This window comes from Bombina bombina, chromosome 7 (assembly GCF_027579735.1).
Source record: "Bombina bombina isolate aBomBom1 chromosome 7, aBomBom1.pri, whole genome shotgun sequence".
Lineage (NCBI taxonomy): Eukaryota > Metazoa > Chordata > Amphibia > Anura > Bombinatoridae > Bombina > Bombina bombina.
The window spans coordinates 406,265,955-406,290,399 of NC_069505.1; the positions used below are offsets into that span (position 1 = coordinate 406,265,955).

The 24,445-nt window shown below is 40.9% G+C and overlaps 1 protein-coding gene across 1 annotated transcript in view; it reads right to left on the bottom strand.

Moving 5' to 3' along the window:
• IARS1 (isoleucyl-tRNA synthetase 1) overlaps nucleotides 1-24,445 on the bottom strand; it is a 299,311-nt gene that overhangs the window by 103,616 nt on the left and 171,250 nt on the right. The window contains exons 16-17 of the mRNA XM_053721177.1: nucleotides 21,285-21,479; nucleotides 21,107-21,193 (exon numbers count right to left, since the gene is read on the bottom strand). Of these exons, the coding sequence (XP_053577152.1) occupies nucleotides 21,107-21,193; nucleotides 21,285-21,479 (282 nt within the window). The remainder of the gene's footprint in view (nucleotides 1-21,106; nucleotides 21,194-21,284; nucleotides 21,480-24,445) is intronic.

Genomic DNA, 24,445 nt, shown 5'->3' on the forward strand with positions numbered 1-24,445 from the left:
AGCTTCTCAAGATTTTCTAATATCACAATGATTATCTCCTTAATAATCAGCTTTACATGCTTCACAGCTTATGAAAACTAAGGAGGAGAAGATACGGATCAGAATGACATCTTCATTATTCTGTTTGCACTAACAGGAGCCATATGGGACTGGCTGAAGTGGAAGGCCGCAATCTCATTATGCATCAATTTACCCCCTCCCTCGGTTCCTTAAGTAATCGAGTAAAGCAGTATTTATCTGCCAGCATTCTCAGCATTCAACTTTTAATGGCTATTTTCAGCGCTTAATTATAAATAAGGAGATCCAGCCGAACTGCTTATAACTATCATGACGTCTGTTCTTGGAGAACTAATTGCCGCGCTAATTAGCCGGGTGGATTCCCACACTGCTCTCCTTACCTTAGAGATCAGATGTGTGTCCCTAACTGCTCATGGGGGGGAGCCCGCACTTGAATCCCAGATTTGGTGGGGGAAGAGTGAAATGGAGGAGAGCGTGAGAGGAGAACGTGCATACTCACAAGAATCAAGCAAGGTAGTTACAGATGCGACCACATCACTGCTGATGCAGGCTTTATATCAGATCACGGTCGAGAACTCCGCTAATTCAGACACACATCTGGATCGGGAGGTAGATTTCCACTTACCCGTCAAGCCTTACGAAACGCAAGCTTACTCCGGTGGGGTGAACACATCAGGTCCTCTTCCAAAAGGGCTTCCACAGTGGCCTGGCAGAATGCAGCAGCATAGAGGTAGCTCCCTAGCATGGATGCGGCGGGCCGTTTAGCGTTGGTGGGGGACTCGACTCTCACAGATTGCTGGAGGTGAGGTGTGAGATCCTGGTGGAGATTATCTTTGTATCACTAAATCGAGCCTGACCGGGGCCCTGGTGGTTCATAGAACAGCAGCCTGGAAGTAATGTTGATCTATCATGAACATATTACAATATCCAAGCATTTTATGTTTAGATGTGGTGCCATCTTTCGATTTCCATGCAAGGTCGATAGGAAGATAGACAGGATTATGCCCTAAACGTTGGTCAAGCAGCGTTGTTGTACTTTAAAAGTTGGGGACAGGCTCTGATCAGGTCTTCCAGGATGAACTTATTCTCTGAAACCACGCTTATTGTCTAGCATCTGTTTAACATAGGACTCAACAGATATGTTTTGCTTTTAACACTCCTGTTCAGTTGAATTGTGACAGTGCTAATAATTTTGCCTTAGATGATGGTTGTGGAGCTGTTGTGCTCCTATAATAGTATGTTAATATAATGCTCTTCTCATACACGTTGTTGTATTAGACATAAACTTTGCACACCTATTACACGTTAATATATAACTTTGGGGAGGACCAGAGCTTTACACTAAAGGGCTACCTAGCAGCAGTTTAGTTTGATAAGTTGTTAGGGACTTGTATTATTCAGTACTCCTTAGCTAAATCTTGTTCTGAACTCCATGCAAAGTATACATAAGGCTAAGCATTTTATATAGTATCCAGACTACCCTAGGCCTAAACAAAGTAAGCCTTTAGGGGCTCTCTTGCCCATCATGGTATTAAATTACACTCAGAGGGTTTAGTTGACATTTTCCCTCAATCATCATAGCTCCCAGTATTAGAAGGCATACAAGGGTTATTTAAGGGATTATATATTGCATTAGGCAGCCGTAGGGCTTTTTTCCCTAACAGTTTCCTTAGTAGGTTAAGGGAGATTATGGGGGTTCAGCATCTTAGACTCAGTGCTGCTGCCGGCGGCCGAGGCAGCAGGACAGAAGAGTAATATGCCAGAACCTATTAGTATAGAACCTCAGAGGAATGTCAGGCAGGGTATGTATATATATTAAAATTATTTAAAATATCTTTTAAATGTGTAAAATTAAACTAAGTTGGTTTTTGGCTTTAAGAAATTACAGAAGTTGCATTTATACTTTTCCAGACATGGATTATAGAGAGAGAAATACAGACCATCATATTACTTTTTATCCTCCTGGGAAAATATACTTTTCATGATAGGAGAAGTAAGCTTGTTCTTGTCAATTATTATTTTCAAGGCCTAGATGAAATCTAGATATAGAGCATTTGCAGTGAAAAAGCTCAGACAGTTACATTTTAAAAGTCCCCTTACATGTTTTACCTTTAATTTTTATCTCCTTTTAGAGTTCTTCAGCACACAATTTAAGCTCTTAGAGGCATGCTCATAACAACTCCATAATAAACTGTGTGGTGTTAAGTTGAATTCACCCCTATATTATGCTGATTAGCCAAACATTATATCTATTGTCATATTAGAATGTTGCATTATATTATAGTTTTCCTTTTGAGTTAAAAATCTACCTTTCATCTCTGACTATATGGTGATATGATGAATGTTTTAATTGTGAATATCATTCTAGTGGTTAGCTTAACTAAATAAAGAGGTACCGCAATGTACCTCTGATTTAAGATATTTATTCTACATATGCCAGATGAAAATATCATACTAATAAAATAAATGTGTTCAGAGCGCCTCAAATGGGCTAGGTGTTGTACAATGTGTAGAGAGTGTATTTAGAAATATTTCAATTGTAAATCTAGTACTTTACACAAGAATAAACCATGCCACGGTGGGTACAGTGGTAATAAATGACAATAAAAACAATAAGATGTGGATCCACTCTTGTACAAATTAAATATTGAATATATCTATATAAAAACACTGAATATAAGGGTGGAGCCAAGCTGTGCTGGGACATGGCTGTGTATCCGTAGAGCTCCGGTGATGTTACTGCTCACATAACATAAGACCCACAGGTGGAGACCCTAACTACGCTACACCGGATCCCTAAAACCTCCTGGCAGGCACCGGTGAGCTTTATGGAGACACTCTCACACTGAATAAGATAATGGCCAGACATTAACTCTAACGGAGGTCCGGTCGCCATTTTGGATTTCTCTGAGCGGGCCAAGGGACACTCTTGCTTACTTGAAATATGCCCAAGCTTTACAGGGATGGATAGGAGGTGAATGGCATCAGACCTCCAGCTGAGGAATCAGTTGCTGGGACCTGTTTGGGAGAGGAGTAGACACAGGCCGACCACAGCCTCATTACCCCAGGCCACGCGGTATATCCGCTATCTCAAGGTAATACTGTACCGCAATTCTTATTAAGCACAGGAGAGACTGTTCATATAGGAGGCCAGGTTTGGCTTCTAGGACAAACAAGATTAAAAGACATCCGGCTGTCTCTACCTTAGCCACAATTTAGGAGAATGACCTGCGTGTCAAAATCTTGCTAAACCCTATTAACCCCTTAATTGTTGCACGCTAAGCTCCCAGAGGCATATGACACATAGGCAACAGGAGGTTAAGGAGGGTGAGATCAAGACATATAACCTGGGGATGATATTATAAACCTGGAAAAGAAAAACAGCTTTTTTATTCTCTCTCTCTCTATCTGTTAATGGAGGTGCTTATTATTGTTAACTGCAGCAATTTTAAAGGTTGAGGGGGTGTTTCACTCAGGACATACTGTGGTGGGAAGACTATATTGCTTAAAGCTGAACTGTCTGCTCTGGGGGCTATAACTTCTATTGCTCCAACAAGGACTCTGTAGCCATCCCTTTCACATACAGCTGACCACTACCTGACCTGTCTACACAAGACTTTTGCATAAGAATTTGTTCTATCTTCTTATCACGAGCTACCATTATGTCCCAACGCAAGGGCCTTAAGACAGAAAAGAGCAACAAATTAACAGTGACCACGCCATCTGTGTCCACCTTTTTTCACTCTTCAGACGCAGGCCTCACAGAGCAATTGCAAACACAGGACAAACTTACAACTGAAATGCAGGCTGAATCCCTGCCCCTGCAACATAACTCTCTACTTGCCCTTCAGTCACAAATTGCAGAACTCCCATCCAAGACTGACCTTGAATCTCTTAAATCTTTCATCAAAGGTGAAATGAGGGAGCTTAAGAAGGATCTAACTGAAATGGGCTCTAGATTGGATTATCTTGAAGAGGGTCAAGACGCTCTTAATTACATGGTAAGCTCAAATACACAACAACTTTCAATACAGGATTCTATGGTGCAGTCTTTACAGGAGAAACTTGAAGATCTGGACAATCGTGGAAGGAGGAATAACCTCAGGATCAGAGGTACTCCTGAAGATGTCTCGCAGGATCAATTGAAAGCCTACATTACAGACTTGTTTCACTTTCTAATTCCTAGGTCACCACCACTCCAAAATGATGATATTGAACGGCTCCACAGAGCACTCAGACCCCCCTCTAAACCACCATCCCCACCACGAGATGTGATTATGAGGTTACTAAGGTACACCACGAAAGAGGAGCTGTGGCAAGCTGCGAGAACAAGAAGAACCATCACATTTAAAGGTCATACTATACAAATTTTCCAAGACCTCTGCCCGCAAACCATCAAGCGGCGCAAAGAGATCAGGTTTCTTACTAAAGTCTTGCAAGAAAATAATATTAGATATCGGTGGGGATTCCCATTCAGTTTAATCATCACCCACAATGGTTCCCAGATCATCTACAAGTCCATCCAAGACTTAGACAACTTGTCCAAGAAGCTAAAGATCAATATTGTTCCTCCTGGAGAAGATGTTCTGGAACTTTCATCTTTGCGACAGGATAATAATCAAGAACCTCCAAAGGAACAGCGCCTGCAATGGATCAAGTCACAGTCCAAAAGAAGGAAAACGGAACCATCTACATCAGACACTCCCTGAATTTATTGCTGACGATGCTTGCTAAGAAGCCAAGACTTTACTATTCTGGACTAAACCCACTTTGCCTTTCAGATTTTCTTCCTCATTTTGCTTTCAGATTTTAGCCCGACCCTGTGGGGTCATTGGACTAACAGTAATCCTTTTTTCAACGATGACTCTGAACTTGGGTAATGGGTAAGAACCAAATGGCTTAAACACAGCTCAATATTATGTTAATAAATATGTTATGTTGTAATGCTTGTATTTTAGTCCCCAAACGTTAAGGTCATTCATAGATAACTATCTGTATTAGAGATTGGGGATATCATGTTTTTTCTCTCATCCTCATCCCTGTTTTACACTTACCTTAGGTCTCCACTTTGAGTCTTCAAATAGCACTTATATCGCTATCAAGAGCGCTAAGTAACACCGTTTACCCCCCTACTAAGGTGTGTTATTTTAGAAATACACTACATGTTGGAATAGTTTCTAGATGTTGTTCACTTCATTATGTTATTATTGTTTTCATTGTATTTATGATGTCTCATGCCATTTCTCCAATGTTGCCTTTCTCAGTTAAGAATTATAAGCTCACTCTGTACCAGCCCTTTACAATAGTGTATGAACAAAAACAGACTAATGTCGATAAATACGACTACGATTAAAGTCCTTTCACATAATGTCAAGGGGTTTGACATCCCACAGAAACGATCTATGGCGTTTCAAGATTATAAAAGACTTAAATGTGATGTTGTCATGCTTCAAGAGACTCACTTTAAGAGGGGGTCTGAACCCCGTTTATCTTTCAAGAAATTCGGCCCAGTCTATTTCTCTTCTAACGACTCCAAACGTAATGGAGTACTAATTTTCACTATTTTACAGGTACAGTATTTATTGAATACTAATTGAATACTGTGCTGTGCTAGTGTTAAACTAAACGTAGCACTATTGCTCCCCTAATATATGTTAGTTCAAACATGTTTTTAAGATTTTAAACACTGAAAAGAAAGCTAAAACTGCCTTGTTTCACTTTAAGGCGGTTTTCACTTTACAGCGGGGCTCCGGTCCCTAACCCGCTGTATGAGCGGGGTATACCTGTATGCATAATGATTAATAAAAAAAATCCCTTTCAAAGTTAGTTCAATTGTTAAAGATAAAGAGGGGAGATACCTAATTATCTCGGGGACCCTTTACCATAAGCCTATAACCCTGGTGAATATCTACGCGCCCAGCCTTGACTCTTCCAAATTCTTCCACCAAATTGGTAATAAAATATTAGAAACTGCTAGAAATAGCCAGCTCATGGGTGGAGACTTTAATGTTGCGCTAGACCCCACCATAGACTGCTCATCAGGAAGATCATCAGTTCCTAGCAGCACCCTTAACTTAATAAAGTCCCAACTAACGACTCTTGCATTGCATGATGTTTGGCGAATCCAACACCCGAATCTGAAAGATTATACCTTTTACTCATACCCTCACCAAAGTTACTCGAGGATAGATTACTTGTTAACAGATGTCTCTAGCCTATCACAAGTCCTTGAATCAGAAATATATCCCATAACATGGTCAGATCACTCCATGATTAGTTGTACTTTTAACTTTCACATCAATACTTCCCAGTCAAGGATTTGGAGATTAGATGAATCTCTCCTCAAAGACCCCTTAATACAAATCCAGCTCACCAAGTCCATCGAGGAATATTTTGAGCTGAATGCTAACTCCAACACTTGCCCACAACATATCTGGAATGTCCATAAATGTGTCCTTAGGGGAGAACTGATAGCGATAAAAGCCGCTAAAATTAAACAAAACTAGAATTGCTTGGCCTCGTTGTTAGCCGACTTAAATAAACTTCAAGATATTCACAAAAGATTTCCCAAAGATCGCTCCCTCCTTAACAGCCTAGAACATAAGCGAGCACATCTTAACCTGTTTTTGGGGGCCGAGGCTAAACGCAATGCGCTATTTCTTAAAAAGCATTTATATGAAGGCGCTAATAAACATGGAAAGCTATTGGCAAGACAACTGAGGAAAAAAGTGCTCAATAGGTATATCTTAGATATAAAAGATAAGGGAAGGGATTGGTACACATCAAAAGGCATAACAAACAGTTTTAGGCAATACTATGAATCATTGTACAACTTAGACCAAACTATTCCTCCACCAACAAACACAGATATACAAACCTACCTGAATCAGCTACACATCCCGGGAATTACCGAGGAGCAGAGAGATGACTTAGATGCACCCTTCTCAGCTGAGGAAATTAAGCTAGCAATTAAATCACTTAAAAAAGGGAAGTCCCCAGGCCCAGATGGCTTAGGTAACGCTTACTATACCACATTCAAAGACCTCCTAATACCACATCTTCTAGCGTACTTTCCAAGCATAGATGAAAACAAAACATTTACCCCTCTAGCTCTGCAAGCTCATATAACTCTGATCCCAAAACCAAACAAACCTACCACATCAATGCCAAATTATAGACCAAGGTCTCTGTTAAACACGGATATAAAGATTTATGCTAAGGTCATAGCCAACAGGCTTAACTTAATTCTACCTAAGATTATCCACCAAGACCAGGTTGGTTTTGTCCCCCATCGCGAAGCTAGGGATAACACTGTGCGCAATTTACACTTGATGTGGCACGCCAAATCCAAAAATATCCCCTCAATCTGGCTCTCTACCGATGCCGAAAAGGCCTTCGATAGAGTCGGATGGCCTTTTCTAGAGATGACACTACGGGCCTTTGGGCTCAGTGACAAGACACTAAATAGAATTTTTGCACTTTACAATAAACCTGGTGCCAGGGTAGTCCTCAACAGAGTCCTATCAGACCCGTTCCGCATTACAAATGGCACCAGACAGGGTTGCCCCCTATCCCCCTTGTTATTTACATGCCTTATTGAAACCCTGGCGATCAAAATCAGATCAAATCAAGAAGTGCGAGGACTGGTGGTGGAGGGGGAAGAGTACAAGATGTCCCTCTTTGCAGATGACATCCTTTTCTCCTTGATAAATACAGTTACAACAATTCCATCCCTCATGAAAGACTTGGAGTCATTCTGTAAATTATCTAACTTTAAAATCAACCAATCTAAATCTGAAATGTTAGGCGTGGCCATCGACCAACAAACGGAAACACTCATAACCAAAATATGTCCATTTAAATGGAATAGGGAATCCCTGGGATATTTGGGAATACAGCTAGCGGACAGTTTTGACACGTTATTTAAATTAAATTATATCCCAATCAAGAATATTCTTACGAGAGACCTATCTTCCTGGACTAGGAAACACCTGTCATGGTTAGGCAGGATTAACACTATTAAAATGAATGTGTTTCCACGCCTGTTATATATCATGCAAACCCTCCCTATCCAATTACCCAACGCTTATACATCACAAATGCAGCAGCTATTCGGTTCGTTTATTTGGAATAGACGCCCCCCTAGGATAAACAAACTTACTATGACACGCTCTACAGCTCAGGGAGGCTTAGGCGTTTCTGATATAGATTCCTATCGTAGATCCATATTTCTCCAAAGAATTCTTGATTGGAGAAAACACAAAAATCACAAGAGATGGATTCTGCTGGAGGAAAACTTGAGCCCCGGTACTGACTTGCCTTCTGTGTGTTGGCACCCAAACTCCCAAGTGTTGAGTAGACAGATAGATAACCCAATCACCCGAGAGACTCTTAAAAGATGGGACACCTCTAATATAGTGAATCCGTACATTTCTTCATGCCCAGGCCCTCTAACATCACTTTTACACAATAGCGAGTTTTCCCTACTATCATTGACTAAATCCATTGAAACACAGGTTGGTAGTTACGAGGTCCCAGTAATGCAAATCATAAATAACGAACAATTATACACTCGAGAGCAACTGGTCGATAGGGGACATGACTGGGCTACTAACTGGTTCTCTTATAGGAGAGTACATCACAACACACCACCAACACGCAAATTTGGTACGCTCCCTAACAAACTTGGAACAGCTATACGCATCCTCACCTCCAATCAAACATAGTCTCTCACGCATTTATAATATTATTACTCAAGCGCCCCCAGGCAATTTGCCGCGCTCTATTGAAATGTGGGAGAAAGAGTTAGGGATAATTATTACCCCCCAGACCGCAACTAGCATTTTCCACAACACTAAATCTGCCTCTACATCCGCATCCATCAAAGAAATAAATTACAAAATATTGCATGATTGGTATCTGACCCCTAAAAGGTTATATAAATTGTTTCCAAAGACTAGCAATCGCTGTTGGAGATGCGGGCATGTTGGCAGTAATATGAGCCACATGTGGTGGTGGTGCTCTCAGATTAACATGCTATGGCGTAATATAATTAGTGAAATTGAGAGCATTTTTCAGACTCTTCTCCCTAAATAAGCCTATTAAGCTTTCTCAGGCCCACTTTAAACCACTATTGAAAATTATGATAAACAGCGTTAAGGTTTTGATAGCTCAGAACTGGAAATCAACTGAGGTTTTTTCTGTGAAACTTTGGCAGAATAAAGTCACAGATATGATCGAAATGGAGGAGTATAGTTCATATCTGTCTGGTAATAGGGAATGTTTTATTGAAGCTCAACAAACATGGGAACAATATATTAAGAGAATTACAACTGGAAGCTCTAATCCCTCTCTTGACATTAACTGAGAACATATATACTGTAGATCGTAGCCATTACTGGCTCAATTTAAAGACTGGTACAGATATTAAACTATTAAAATATTAAATTATTAAATAACTGATAAGGTACATAAATATAGACACTGTTATAGACATTGAGGTTACTGTTAAAACTAATTTATAAAAGGTTAAAATGAGAATCCGTGATACGTGTTTAATTATACCTGGTTACTTTATTCCTTTTAGCAATGATGTGTATTACAGCGCTTACTGGACAAATGTCATCTGTCATTATTATGTAACTATGCATTTTGCTGTATGTTGTATTATGGATTCTTAATAAAAAGATTTTGAAAAAAAAAACACTGAATATAAAATGATACAGAGGCAATAATAATGGTAGCCCCAATTAAAATATGAGAAAGTTAAAATTCCAAACAATGTCTGAAAGAAATCAATCCAATGTGTGGATTAATAAAATGCAGTAAATCAAATGAATGGATTGCTGATATCGACTACGAGGAGGATACCGTAAGAGATATTATGTACCAGTGTTGGTGGTGATAATGTGTATAAAAAGGGAGTGAAAAATTATCCTTAGTGATTGCAAATATAAAGAAAACAGACAGTGTCAACTTGCTTATTCAAAAGTGAAAAAAATGATGTGAAAAATTGAAAAAATTACAAAGGAAAAAATGAAAAAATGCTGCTCAAAAAATGAAAAAAGAGAACAAAGTCAGTGATTGTAATCCAAGAAACAAAATCCTAAAAAAGGCTAAATGTGAAGATCCAAATAAAAGTCAAAAGTTAATAATGTGAAGAAAAGGAAAACAGAATTTATGTTTACCTGATAAATTTCTTTCTCCTACGGTGTATCCGGTCCACGGCTTCATCCTTACTTGTGGGATATTCTCAATCCCTACAGGAAGTGGCAAAGAGAGCACACAGCAGAGCTGTCCATATAGCTCCCCTCAAGCTCCGCCCCCCCAGTTATTCGACCGACGGTTAGGAGAAAAAGGAGAACCATAGGGTGCAGTGGTGACTGTAGTTTACAAATATAAATTTAAACCTGACCAAAATGCCAGGGTGGGCTGTGGACCGGATACACCGTAGGAGAAAGAAATTTATCAGGTAAACATAAATTCTGTTTTCTCCTACATTGGTGTATCCGGTCCACGGCTTCATCCTTACTTGTGGGAATCAATACCAAAGCTTTAGGACACGGATGAAGGGAGGGAACAAGTCAGGTAACCAAAACGGAAGGCACCACTGCTTGCAAAACCTTTCTCCCAAAAATAGCCTCAGAAGAAGCAAAAGTATTGAATTTGTAAAATTTGGTAAATGTATGCAGTGAAGACCAAGTCGCTGCCTTACAGATCTGTTCAACAGAAGCCTCATTCTTGAAAGCCCATGTGGAAGCCAAAGCTCTAGTAGAGTGAGCTGTAATTCGTTCAGGAGGCTGCCTTCCAGCAGTCTCATAAGTCAATCGGATGATGCTTTTCAGCCAGAAAGACAGAGGTCGCAGTGGCTTTTTGACCTCTCCTCTTGCCAGAATAGACGACAAACAAGGACGATGTTTGTCTGAAGTCTTTAGTTGCTTTTAGATAAAACTTCAAAGCACGAACCACATCAAGGTTGTGTAACAGACGTTCCTTGTTAGAAACTGGATTAGGACACAGAGAAGGAACAACTATTTCCTGGTTAATATTCTTACTGGAAACCACTTTTGGAAGAAAACCAGGTTTGGTACGTAAAACGACCTTATCTGTATGGAACACCAGATAGGGTGAATTACACTGCAAAGCAGACAATTCAGAAACTCTTCTAGCAGAAGAAATAGCTACCAAAAACAAAACTTTCCAAGATAGTAACTTGATATCTATGGAATGTAGAGGATCAAACGGAACCCCTTGAAGAACGGAAAGAACTAAATTTAGACTCCATGGAGGAGCCAGAGGTCTGTAGACAGGCTTGATTCTGACTAAAGCCTGTACAAACGCCTGAACATCTGGCTGCTGCCAGACGCTTGTGTAACAAAACAGACAGAGCAGATATCTGTCCTTTTAAGGAACTAGCTGACAAACCTTTCTCCAATCCTTCTTGGAGAAAAGATAGCAACCTTGGAATCCTAATCTTACTCCATGAGTATCCCTTGGATTCGCACCAGCAAAGATATTTCCGCCATATCTTATGGTAAATTTTCCTGGTGACAGGCTTTCTAGCCTGGATCAGAGTATCTATAACTGATTCCGAAAAACCACGCTTAGCTAGAATCAAGCGTTCAATCTCCAAGCAGTCAGTTGCAGAGAAACTAGGTTTGGATGTTTGAATGGACCTTGGATTAGAAGGTCCTGCCTCAAAGGTAGCTTACATGGTGGAACCGATGACATTCACCAGGTCTGCATACCAAGTCCTGCGTGGCCACGCAGGAGCTATCAGAATTACCTAAGCCTTCTCCTGTTTGATCCTGGCTACTAGCCGGGGGAGAAGAGGAAACGGTGGAAAGACATAAGCTAGATTGAACGACCAAGGCGCCACTAAGGCATCTACCAATGTCGCCTTGGGATCCCTGGACCTGGACCCGTAACGTGAAACTTTTGAGTTCTGACATGGCGCCATCAGATCCAGATCTGGAAGGCCCCATAGTTGAGTTAACTGGGCAAAAACCTCCGGGTGAAGTTCCCACTCCCCTGGATGGAAAGTCTGACGACTCAGATAATCCGCTTCCCAGTTGTCCACTCCTGGGATGTGAATTGCTGATAGATGACAGGAGTGATCCTCTGCCCATTTGATGATCTTGGATACCTCCCTCATCGCCAGGGAACTCTTTGTTCCTCCCTGATGATTGATGTACGCTACAGTCGTCATGTTGTCCGACTGAAATCTGATGAATTTGGCCTCCGCTAGTTGAGGCCAGGCCTGGAGCGCATTGAATATCGCAGGGCGCGGAGGTGTTCTAACTTAAATTTAAATGCTATGGTATCTGGCTAAGCCTGCTGAGAAACCTTTCCTGTATCAGAAATTTCTCCCTCAGAGAGGCCCTCCCTCACCGCCAAGTCAGATTGATGTGAGGGTACTATAGATAAATTATCCGCTGCGTCAGCTTGCTCATTTTCTGTATTTAAAACTGAGCTATCACGCTTTCTTGGAAAAGCTGGCAGTTTGGATAAAAATGCTGCGAGAGAATTATCCATTACTGCTGCTAATTGGTGCGCTAGATGTACTGGGCATCGCTTGCACGGGCATAGCTGGTGTTGACACAGAAGGAGAGGATAGCGGACTATCCTCACTACCTTCAGCTAAAGAATCATCTTGGGCTACATCCCTAAGCGTGACTGTACGGTCCTTAAGCTGTTTGGACGCTATAGCACACTTCACACATAAATTTAATGGGGGCACCGCCTTGGCCTTTAAACATACAGAACAAAGGCTATCTGAAGGGTCAGACATGTTTGACAGACTTAAACAGCACTACAATGCATAAAAAATAATTTTTGGAAAAAAAACGTTACTGTGTCTTTAAATAATAAAAGTGCACACTTTATTACTAAAACATCAAAAAAACATCAAATAAACATCCGATTTTAATGAAATTTCCACCACATTGTCTTAATGCTTTGAAAAGATTGCACACAAATTTTCAGACCAATTAACGCCTTAATGCCCAAACCGGAGCTAAGAACAGCAGTTAACCGGTTAAAAACACTACAGCACAATGCCACAGCCTCTACTGTGGCTTTTACCTTCCTTAGGGATTATTTGAGTAAGAAATAAGCCTCTTTGAAGTCCTTTCTGAAGTCTCTGGACTCCCCACATGAAGCTGCATGAACTGTCTAGCAAAAACAACTGCGCAACTGAGGCGCGAAAAGGAGGCCCCCTCCCTCTTGATTCCAGAGTGGTGGGGCCTTTATGACTAGGTTAGGTGTCTAAATAAGTGCCAGGCGCCAAAATAAACCCCACAAGTGTTTTAAAAGTCTCAAAAACACCCTATTCATACTGAATCATGCTAATAAAGCAATCGATTAAGCCCACAATAGTGTCAACCAGCTTTGAGCCCTTAATTTAAGCCCTCATTTTATACAGAGTCTGAGAAAAATGGCTTACCTATCCCTGGGGGATTTCTGACAGTCTTCTAGCATTACTGGGTCTTGCTAGAAAAATGACTGATCATACCTGAAGCAGTTAAGCCTGCAAACTGTTCCCCCCAACTGAAGTTCTCCGGTATTCAACAGTCCAGCGTGGGAACAGCAATGGATTTTAGTTACTGGTGCTAAAATAATATTCCTCTCAGCAGAAATCTTCATCACTTTCTGCTTCAGAGTAAATAGTACAAGCCGGCACTATTTTAAAATAACAAACTTTTGATAGAAGAAATAAAAACTACAAATCTAACACCACAAACTCTTTACCCTCCCGTGGAGATGCTACTTGTTTAGAGCGGCAAAGAGAATGACTGGGGGGGGGCGGAGCCTGAGGGGAGCTATATGGACAGCTCTGCTGTGTGATCTCTTTGCCACTTCCTGTAGGGATTGAGAATATCCCACAAGTAAGGATGAAGCCGTGGACCGGATACACCAATGTAGGAGAAACCTTATTTTCCTAGTGGTGAGAGTCCGTCTGAGGTTCCTGATGGTGAGAATAAAGTCAAGGGTCTTTTAGGTCAAACCCAATTAATGGGCTAGTATTCCTGTTCCTGATGGTGAGAACCTTTGGTGGTTGGGAGAAACTCCAATCCCAAAAAAAACATAATTTATGCTTACCTGATAAATTCCTTTCTTCTGTTGTGCGATCAGTCCACGGGTCATCATTACTTCTGGGATATAACTCCTCCCCAACAGGAAATGCAAGAGGATTCACCCAGCAGAGCTGATATAGCTCCTCCCCTCTACGTCAGTCCCAGTCATTCGACCAAGAATCAACGAGAAAGGAGTAACCAAGGGTGAAGTGGTGACTGGAGAATAATTTAAAAGATATTTACCTGCCTTAAAAAACAGGGCGGGCCGTGGACTGATCGCACAACAGAAGAAAGGAATTTATCAGGTAAGCATAAATTATGTTTTCTTCTGTTATGTGCGATCAGTCCACGGGTCATCATTACTTCTGGGATACCAATACCAAAGCAAAAGTACACGGATGACGGGAGGGATAGGCAGGCTCATTATACAGAAGGAACCACTGCCTGAAGAACCTTTCTCCCAAAAATAGCCTCCGAAGAAGCAAAAGTGTCAAATTTGTAAAATTTGGAAAAAGTATGAAGCGAAGACCAAGTTGCAGCCTTGCAAATCTGTTCAACAGAGGCCTCATTCTTAAAGGCCCAAGTGGAAGCCACAGCTCTAGTGGAGTGAGCTGTAATTCTTTCAGGAGGCTGCTGTCCAGCAGTCTCATAGGCTAAACGTATTATGCTACGAAGCCAGAAAGAGAGAGAGGTAGCAGAAGCTTTTTGACCTCTCCTCTGTCCAGAATAAACGACAAACAGGGAAGAAGTTTGGCGAAAATTTTTAGTTGCCTGCAAGTAGAACTTGAGGGCACGAACTACATCCAGATTGTGTAGAAGACGTTCCTTCTTTGAAGAAGGATTTGGACACAAGGATGGAACAACAATCTCTTGATTGATATTCCTGTTAGTAACTACCTTAGGTAAGAACCCAGGTTTAGTACGCAGAACTACCTTATCTGAGTGAAAAATCAGATAAGGAGAATCACAATGTAATGCTGATAACTCAGAGACTCTTCGAGCCGAGGAAATAGCTATTAAAAACAGAACTTTCCAAGATAACAATTTTATATCAATGGAATGAAGGGGTTCAAATGGAACACCTTGTAAAACGTTAAGAACTAAGTTTAAACTCCATGGCGGAGCAACGGCTTTAAACACAGGCTTGATCCTAGCTAAAGCTTGACAAAAGGCCTGGACGTCTGGATTTTCTGACAGACGCCTGTGTAACAAGATGGACAGAGCTGAAATCTGTCCCTTTAATGAACTAGCCGATAAACCCTTTTCTAAACCTTCTTGTAGAAAAGACAATATCCTAGGGATCCTAACCTTACTCCAGGAGTAACGTTTGGATTCGCACCAGTATAGGTATTTGCGCCATATTTTATGGTAAATCTTTCTGGTAACAGGCTTCCTAGCCTGGATCAGGGTATCAATAACCGACTCAGAAAAACCACGCTTTGATAAAATCAAGCGTTCAATTTCCAAGCAGTCAGTTTCAGAGAAGTTAGATTTTGATGTTTGAATGGACCCTGTGTCAGAAGGTCCTGTCTCAGAGGTAGAGACCAAGGTGGACAGGATGACATGTCCACTAGATCTGCATACCAAGTCCTGCGTGGCCATGCAGGCGCTATTAGAATCACAGATGCTCTCTCTTGTTTGATTTTCGCAATCAATCGAGGAAGCAGCGGGAAGGGTGGAAACACATAAGCCATCCCGAAGTTCCAAGGTGCTGTCAAAGCATCTATCAGAACCGCTCCCGGATCCCTGGATCTGGACCCGTAGTGAGGAAGCTTGGCGTTCTGGCGAGACGCCATGAGATCTATCTCTGGTTTGCCCCAACGTCGAAGTATTTGGGCAAAAATCTCCGGATGAAGTTCCCACTCTCCCGGATGAAAAGTCTGGCGACTCAAGAAATCCGCCTCCCAGTTCTCCACTCCCGGGATGTGGATTGCTGACAGGTGGCAAGAGTGAGACTCTGCCCAGCGAATTATCTTTGATACTTCCACCATTGCTAGGGAGCTTCTTGTCCCTCCCTGATGGTTGATGTAAGCTACAGTCGTGATATTGTCCGACTGAAACCTGATGAACCCCTGAGTTGTTAATTGGGGCCAAGCTAGAAGGGCATTGAGAACTGCCCTCAATTCCAGAATGTTTATTGGAAGGAGACTCTCCTCCTGATTCCATAATCCCTGAGTCTTCAGAGAATTCCAGACAGCGCCCCAACCTAGCAGGCTGGCGTCTGTTGTTACGATTGTCCAGTCTGGCCTGCTGAATGGCATCCCCCTGGACAGGTGTGGCCGATAAAGCCACCATAGAAGAGAATTTCTGGTCTCTTGATTCAGATTCAGGGTAGGGGACAAATCTGAGTAATCCCCATTCCACTGACTTAGCATGCACAATTGCAGCGGTCTGAGGTGTAGGCGTGCAAAAGGTACTATGTCCATTGCCGCTACCATTAAGCCGATCACCTCCATGCATTGAGCTACTGACGGGTGTTGAATGGAATGAAGGACACGGCATGCATCCTGAAGCCTTGTTAACCTGTCTTCTGTCAGGTAAATCTTCATTTCTACAGAATCTATAAGAGTCCCCAAGAATGGAACTCTTGTGAGAGGAAAAAGAGAACTTTTCTTTTCGTTCACTTTCCATCCATGCGACCTTAGAAATGCCAGAACTAACTCTGTATGAGACTTGGCAGTTTGAAAGCTTGAAGCTTGTATTAGAATGTCGTCTAGGTACGGAGCTACCGAAATCCCTCGCGGTCTTAGTACCGCCAGAAGGGCACCCAGAACCTTTGTGAAGATTCTTGGGGCCGTAGCCAATCCGAATGGAAGAGCTACAAACTGGTAGTGCCTGTCTAGGAAGGCAAACCGTAGATACCGTTGATGATCTTTGTGAATCGGTATGTGAAGGTAAGCATCTTTTAAATCCACTGTGGTCATGTACTGACCCTTTTGGATCATAGGTAAGATTGTCCGAATAGTTTCCATTTTGAACGATGGAACTCTTAGGAATTTGTTTAGAATCTTTAAATCTAAGATTGGCCTGAAAGTTCCCTCTTTTTTGGGAACCACAAACAGGTTTGAGTAGAACCCTTGTCCTTGTTCCGACCGCGGAACTGGATGGATCACTCCCATTAATAACAGATCTTGTACACAGCGTAGAAACGCTTCTTTCTTTATCTGGTTTGTTGACAACCTTGACAGATGAAATCTCCCTTTTGGGGGAGATAATTTGAAGTCTAGAAGGTATCCCTGAGATATGATCTCCAGCGCCCAGGGATCCTGAACATCTCTTGCCCAGGCCTGAGCGAAGAGCGAAAGTCTGCCCCCCACTAGATCCGGTCCCGGATCGGGGGCTCTCGGTTCATGCTGTCTTTGGGGCAGCAGCAGGTTTCCTGGCCTGTTTGCCCTTATTCCAGGACTGGTTAGGTTTCCAGCCTTGCCTGTAACGAGCAACAGCTCCTTCCTGTTTTGGTGCAGTGGAGGTTGACGCTGCTCCAGGTTTGAAATTCCGAAAGGGACGAAAATTAGACTGTCTAGCCTTAGATTTGGCTTTGTCTTGAGGTAGGGCGTGGCCCTTACCTCCTGTAATGTCAGCGATAATTTCTTTCAACCCGGGCCCAAATAAAGACTGCCCCTTGAAAGGTATATTAAGTAATTTAGACTTAGAAGTAACATCAGCTGACCAGGATTTTAGCCACAGTGCTCTACGTGCCTGTATGGCGAATCCAGAGTTCTTAGCCGTAAGTTTGGTTAAATGTACTACGGCCTCCGAAATGAATGAATTGGCTAGTTTAAGGACTCTAAGCCTGTCCATAATGTCGTCTAGCGTAGATGAACTAAGGTTCTCTTCCAGAGACTCAATCCAAAATGCTGCCGCAGCCGTAATTGGCGCGATACATGCAAGGGGTTGCAATATAAAACCTTGTTGAACAAACATTTTCTTAAGGTAACCCTCTAATTTTTTATCCATTGGATCTGAAAAAGCACAGCTATCCTCCACCGGGATAGTGGTACGCTTAGCTAAAGTAGAAACTGCTCCCTCCACCTTAGGGACCGTTTGCCATAAGTCCCGAGTAGTGGCGTCTATTGGAAACATCTTTCTAAATATTGGAGGGGGTGAGAACGGCACACCGGGTCTATCCCACTCCTTAGTAACAATTTCAGTTAATCTCTTAGGTATAGGAAAAACGTCAGTACTCGCCGGTACCGCAAAGTATTTATCCAACCTACACATTTTCTCTGGTATTGCAATGGTGTTACAATCATTGAGAGCTGCTAAGACCTCCCCTAGTAATGCACGGAGGTTCTCCAATTTGAATTTAAAATTTGAAATATCTGAATCCAATCTGTTTGGATCAGAACCGTCACCCACAGAATGAAGCTCTCCGTCCTCATGCTCTGCAAGCTGTGACGCAGTATCAGACATGGCCCTAGTATTGTCAGCGCACTCTGTTCTCACCCCAGAGTGATCACGCTTGCCTCTTAGTTCTGGTAATTTAGACAAAACTTCAGTCATAACAGTAGCCATATCATGTAATGTTATCTGTAATGGCCGCCCAGATGTATTAGGCGCCATAATATCACGCACCTCCCGGGCGGGAGATGCAGGTACTGCCGCGTGAGGCGAGTTAGTCGGCATAACTCTCCCCTCGCAGTTTGGTGAAATTTGTTCACATTGTACAGATTGACTTTTATTTAAAGTAGCATCAATACAGTTAGTACATAAATTTCTATTGGGCTCCACCTTGGCATTGGAACAAATGACACAGATATCATTCTCTGGGTCAGACATGTTTAACACACTAGCAATAACTTGCAACCTGGTTATAATCTTTTTTAACAAAAACGTACTGTGCCTCGAAGAGGTACTTAAACGATTAAATGACAGTTGAGATAATGAACTGAAACAGTTATAGCATCAAGTTTAAAATAACATAACTTTTAGCAAAGGTTTGTTCCCATTAGTAAATAACTAAATTTGACATAAAAAATTATAGAGTAACGTTTTTATTCACAGTCAATAAAAATTCTCACAGCTCTGCTGAGAGAATGTACCTCTCTTCAAAGAAGTTTGAAGACCCCTGAGATCTGTCAGTGAACCGGATCATGCAGGAAATATAATAGTAGCTGACTGGAATTTTTTGATGCGTAGCAAAAGAGCGCCAAAAACGGCCCCTCCCTCTCACACACAGCAGTGAGGAGAAACGAAACTGTCACAATTTAAAGCAGACAACTGCCAAGTGGAAAATAATGCCCAAACATTTATTTACTCAGTACCTCAGCAATGTAAACGATTCTACATTCCAGCAAAAACGTTTAACATGACAATATTTATTAAAAGGATTAGTGACCTTTAACAGAGTAGTTCCGGTGAAAAACCATTCCCAGAATACTGAAGTGTATACATACATGTCATTATAACGGTATAGCAGGATTTTTTCATCAATTCCATTCAGAAAATAAAAACTGCTACATACCTCAATGCAGATTCATCTGCCCGCTGTCCCCTGATCTGAAGCCTTTACCTCCCTCAGATGGCCGAGAACAGCAATATGATCTTAACTACTCCGGTTAAAATCATAGTAAAAAACTCTGGTAGATTCTTCTTCAAACTCTGCCAGAGAAGTAATAACACGCTCCGGTGCTATTGTAAAATAACAAACTTTTGATTGAAGTCATAAAAACTAAGTATAATCACCATAGTCCTCTCACACATCCTATCTAGTCGTTGGGTGCAAGAGAATGACTGGGACTGACGTAGAGGGGAGGAGCTATATCAGCTCTGCTGGGTGAATCCTCTTGCATTTCCTGTTGGGGAGGAGTTATATCCCAGAAGTAATGATGACCCGTGGACTGATCGCACATAACAGAAGAAATGTTTTTCTTTTTAAATAATAAATTAAACCTAAAAGCAAGTACTAGATTTACAATTAAAATATTTCTAAATACACACTCTACACATTGTACAACACCTAGCCCATTTGAGGCGCTCTGAACACATTTATTTTCTTAGTACATTTTCCAAGCTAGCTAGTTAGCCTACTGTTCAGAGCTATAGGTGCTCGTCTTTGGCGCTACACCCCATCAAAATCCATATCATACTAATAGACAGAATATTCCGCTAAAGAGGTACTATAGTAACATCCTGTAAAAAATAAATAAAATTATAAGGTATCAATGTAAATCTTGCAATGTATATATCCGAGGTATGCTAGTAATACGGTAGGATATACCTGTTCTCAATATGTTTATGTTGATTTACTATTGTTATCAGCCATGCTCTTTTTGAAATAACTTGTTCTCTTTTCTATATGTGGCTTTTGTTTTGCTAATTACCTTAATAAAAAAAATTTATTTATAAAAAAAAATATATTAATATAACCATATTGGTTATGCAAAACTGGGGAATAAGTAATAAAGGGATTATTTATCTTTTTAAACAATAAAAAATCTGGAGTAGACTGTCCCTTTAAGCATTGGTATTCTTTAGTCTCATCATAAAAGAAGCATAAATAAAATAAAAAAGTACATAGAGAAGGATATATTTAAAAAGATACACAGAGTACGCAACACTGGTAAAAAAACATGCATAGAGTCTCCATAATACTAGTGAGAAAATGATAAACTGATTCCTACAGCACCTCTGACGCTTTGTGGTGTTGTTATACACAGCAGTGTTGGCGTTGTACAATAAAGTGTGTTTTATCTGCACCGCTGTTCTCTAAGAATATTATGCTGTTATGTTGTTGAGTGTTCTTGCCATACAGAAGCAATAATCAGTTTCATGGTGTAAATCTTAAAAAGTTGCAAACAAATATATCCTCTCCAAAGCAGGCAGAAAACAGAAATGGAAGCTAGAGGGAGGAAGATCTGTGTTCTAGGAGTTTCTACATCCTCAAAGTACTTGTGTAACTAATTAGCCCGTGACAGCACGTCATCGCACCAACAGCAAGAGGTATGAAGATATAATACTGGCACAGTAGCTGGCAGCATTTAGTACTTATGAAAACACAAAGCTCTACTAACCTTGCCAAGACAAGACCGTTGACTATAACATTCTTGAAGGGTGGTTTCCCAAACAAAGCTGTGGAAAGCACCAATAGGGTATAAAACCTGGCAGGAGAGAAACGTGAGGGTCAGTACCTAAACATGAGCAAACACTTACTACATGCAATCCACACAGAGGCTAGCCTTGGGTACTTACCATCCTCTTGTCTGGTCAATGCCTTCTGCAATGAAATCAGCAGGGAAAGAGTCTTCAAATTCCTTCCTGTTTTCAAAGGGGTAATGCACCTGGGCATAGGGCATGCTGCCACTCTCAAACCAGCAGTCAAACACCTCAACAACACGACGCAGCTGGCCCTTCCCTCGACGAGAGGGGATGGTGATGTGGTCCACGCTGAAAACAGGCGAGAGGGAAAACCGTCAATATAGTTATGCTGTGATATAGTTCCCGCAACCACTGACCTAGGAAATAATGTGAATTATACAGAACTGCAAGCGTATTAAACGGACATAAAATGTAAATGCCTAGCACTGCGTTTAAAAATGGTCTTGAAACATTTGTGCAACAAAGGCTTCTAATCAAATCTGAAACACACAGTAGTGCAATATACATAAGTTGGCAAAAATACTTATTGTAAAATGGTCACACGTTTTCCTATGTCTCATTTTGTGGAATAGAAGAACCTTTATTTTTTCCTTTTGAGAGAGTCTGTGCTACCTGTGTCTTGATATTTGCGGTGGCTATATCTACGTCTGTAAGTAACATACTACAGTATCCAGAACTTGTGTGTTTGCAGATTACTTTCTGCAGAAGTTACTGTTGTATCTTTTCAGGAGCGAAACCAGCTGGGAGGAGATTGCCAGAAGCCCAATAATGAGGATCAGAGAGGGGTGGTTTCTTCCCGATGTCCCCAGGTACATTGCTGGTTTAAGTAACCTGGATAACCTTGTGTAGTGAAGTACACCTGCCCCTTGAATTAGCCACACATTACATTGCTGCAAAGCACATAAAGGGACAGTAAACACTTTGAGATAGTAATATAAAATAATTATCCGATATATAAAAGAAACTTTACAATATGCTTTCATTATGTATTTTGTCCCTTTTCCTGTAATTCCATTTTGAAATTGTGAGCATTTCAGTTCCTGTTAGAAATGGAAGGGCAGAACACTGTTATATTCTACACAGTCATTGGCTGCTCACTCTAGTGACCTATTTATAACTGTCCCTAATTGGCCACAGCAGAGATGGTAACCTAAGTTACAACATGGCAGCACCCATTGTTTTATAGACACTAAAACTTTACACTAATTTTGTCAATATTTAAACCGTTAATGAAACTTTGAGAATAACATGTAGATGTATTTTTTAGACTAATCTTTTCTTTAAATGTATCATTCTATCTAGCATTTGTTTAGTGTTTAATGTCCCTTTAAGAGAATGTGCTCCAACAAGGATATACAATATGTGTTTTGCATCTCTGGAGGTTCCTGAGATTGAATTCTATTAGGCTCCGTCTATATCCCATGTTAATCAGTATGCAGTGGCATTTAGAATTATTTGTATAGCTTTCTGTATACAGCTTGATTAAACTCTCATCTATACTTGTTAGGGTTTTGTAGGGGATTTCCCCGTGTAAACCGTGCCTATACACCCTTTTTAATTTCAATGTCTTAAATAATCTTGTTGCCCTTTAATTTTGTTCAAATAAAATAAATTTCTGTTTTTTTCCCAGAGAATGCTTAATGTGGGTGTAAACACAGAGGATATGGTTTTACACCGCTCACTGCCTGCTGAGGTGCATGCATGTGACCTATTGCCATATGTTCAGTGGGCAGAGTGCACAGTAAGTTATCACTAAACCTGTGATAATTCTTACGAATACTGCAAAAATGTAAAATTTGCTCATATGCCTTCATATTTCCCATTTGATGTTTTAACAAAAAAAATAGTGGGAAGCATCTTCATTACCAATCAGTTAAAGGGATAGTCTAGTCAAAATTAAACTTTTATAAATCAGATAGGGCAGCAATTTTAAACAACTTTGCAGTTTCCTTTTATCAGCAAATTTGCTTTGTTCTCTTAGGCCTAGATTTAGAGTTTGGCGGTAGCCGTGAAAACCAGCGTTAGAGGCTCCTAACGCTGGTTTTAGGCTACCTCCGGTATTTGGAGTCACTCAAAAAAGGGTCTAACGCTCACTTTTCAGCCGCGACTTTTCCATACCGCAGATCCCCTTACGTCAATTGCGTATCCTATCTTTTCAATGGGATTTTTCTAACTCCGGTATTTAGAGTCGTGTCTGAAGTGAGCGTTAGAATTCTAACGACAAAACTCCAGCCGCAGAAAAAAGTCAGCAGTTAAGAGCTTTATGGGCTAACGCCGGTTCATAAAGCTCTTAAGTACTGTGCTCTAAAGTACACTAACACCCATAAACTACCTATGTACCCCTAAACCGAGGCCCCCCCACATCGCCGCCACTCGATTTAATTTTTTAACCCCTAATTTGCCGACCGCCACCTACGTTATCCTTATGTACCCCTAATCTGCTGCCCCCAACACCGCCGACCCCTATATTATATTTATTAACCCCTAACCTGCCCCCCACAACATCGCAGCCAGCTACCTACAATAATTAACCCCTAATCTGCCGACCGCAAAGCGCCGCTACTTAAGTTATCCTTATGTACCCCTAATCTGCTGCCCCTAACACCGCCGACCCCTATATTATATTTATTAACCCCTAATCTGCCCCCCTCAACGTCGCCTCCACCTGCCTACACTTATTAACCCCTAATCTACCGAGCGGACCGCACCGCTACTATAATAAAGTTATTAACCCCTAATCCGCCTCACTAACCCTATAATAAATAGTATTAACCCCTAATCTGCCCTCCGTAACATCGCCGACACCTAACTTCAAGTATTAACCCCTAATCTGCCGACCGGAGCTCACCGCTATTCTAATAAATGTATTAACCCCTAAAGTTAAGTCTAACCCTAACACTAACACCCCCCTAACTTAAATATAATTTAAATCTAACGAAATTAATTAACTCTTATTAAATAAATTATTCCTATTTAAAGCTAAATACTTACCTGTAAAATAAATCCTAATATAGCTACAATATAAATTATAATTATATTATAGCTATTTTAGGATTAATATTTATTTTACAGGTAACTTTGTATTTATTTTAACCAGGTACAATAGCTATTAAATAGTTAAGAACTATTTAATAGCTAAAATAGTTAAAATAATTACAAAATTACCTGTCAAATAAATCCTAACCTAAGTTACAATTAAACCTAACACTATACTATCATTAAATTAATTAAATAAAATACCTACAATTACCTAC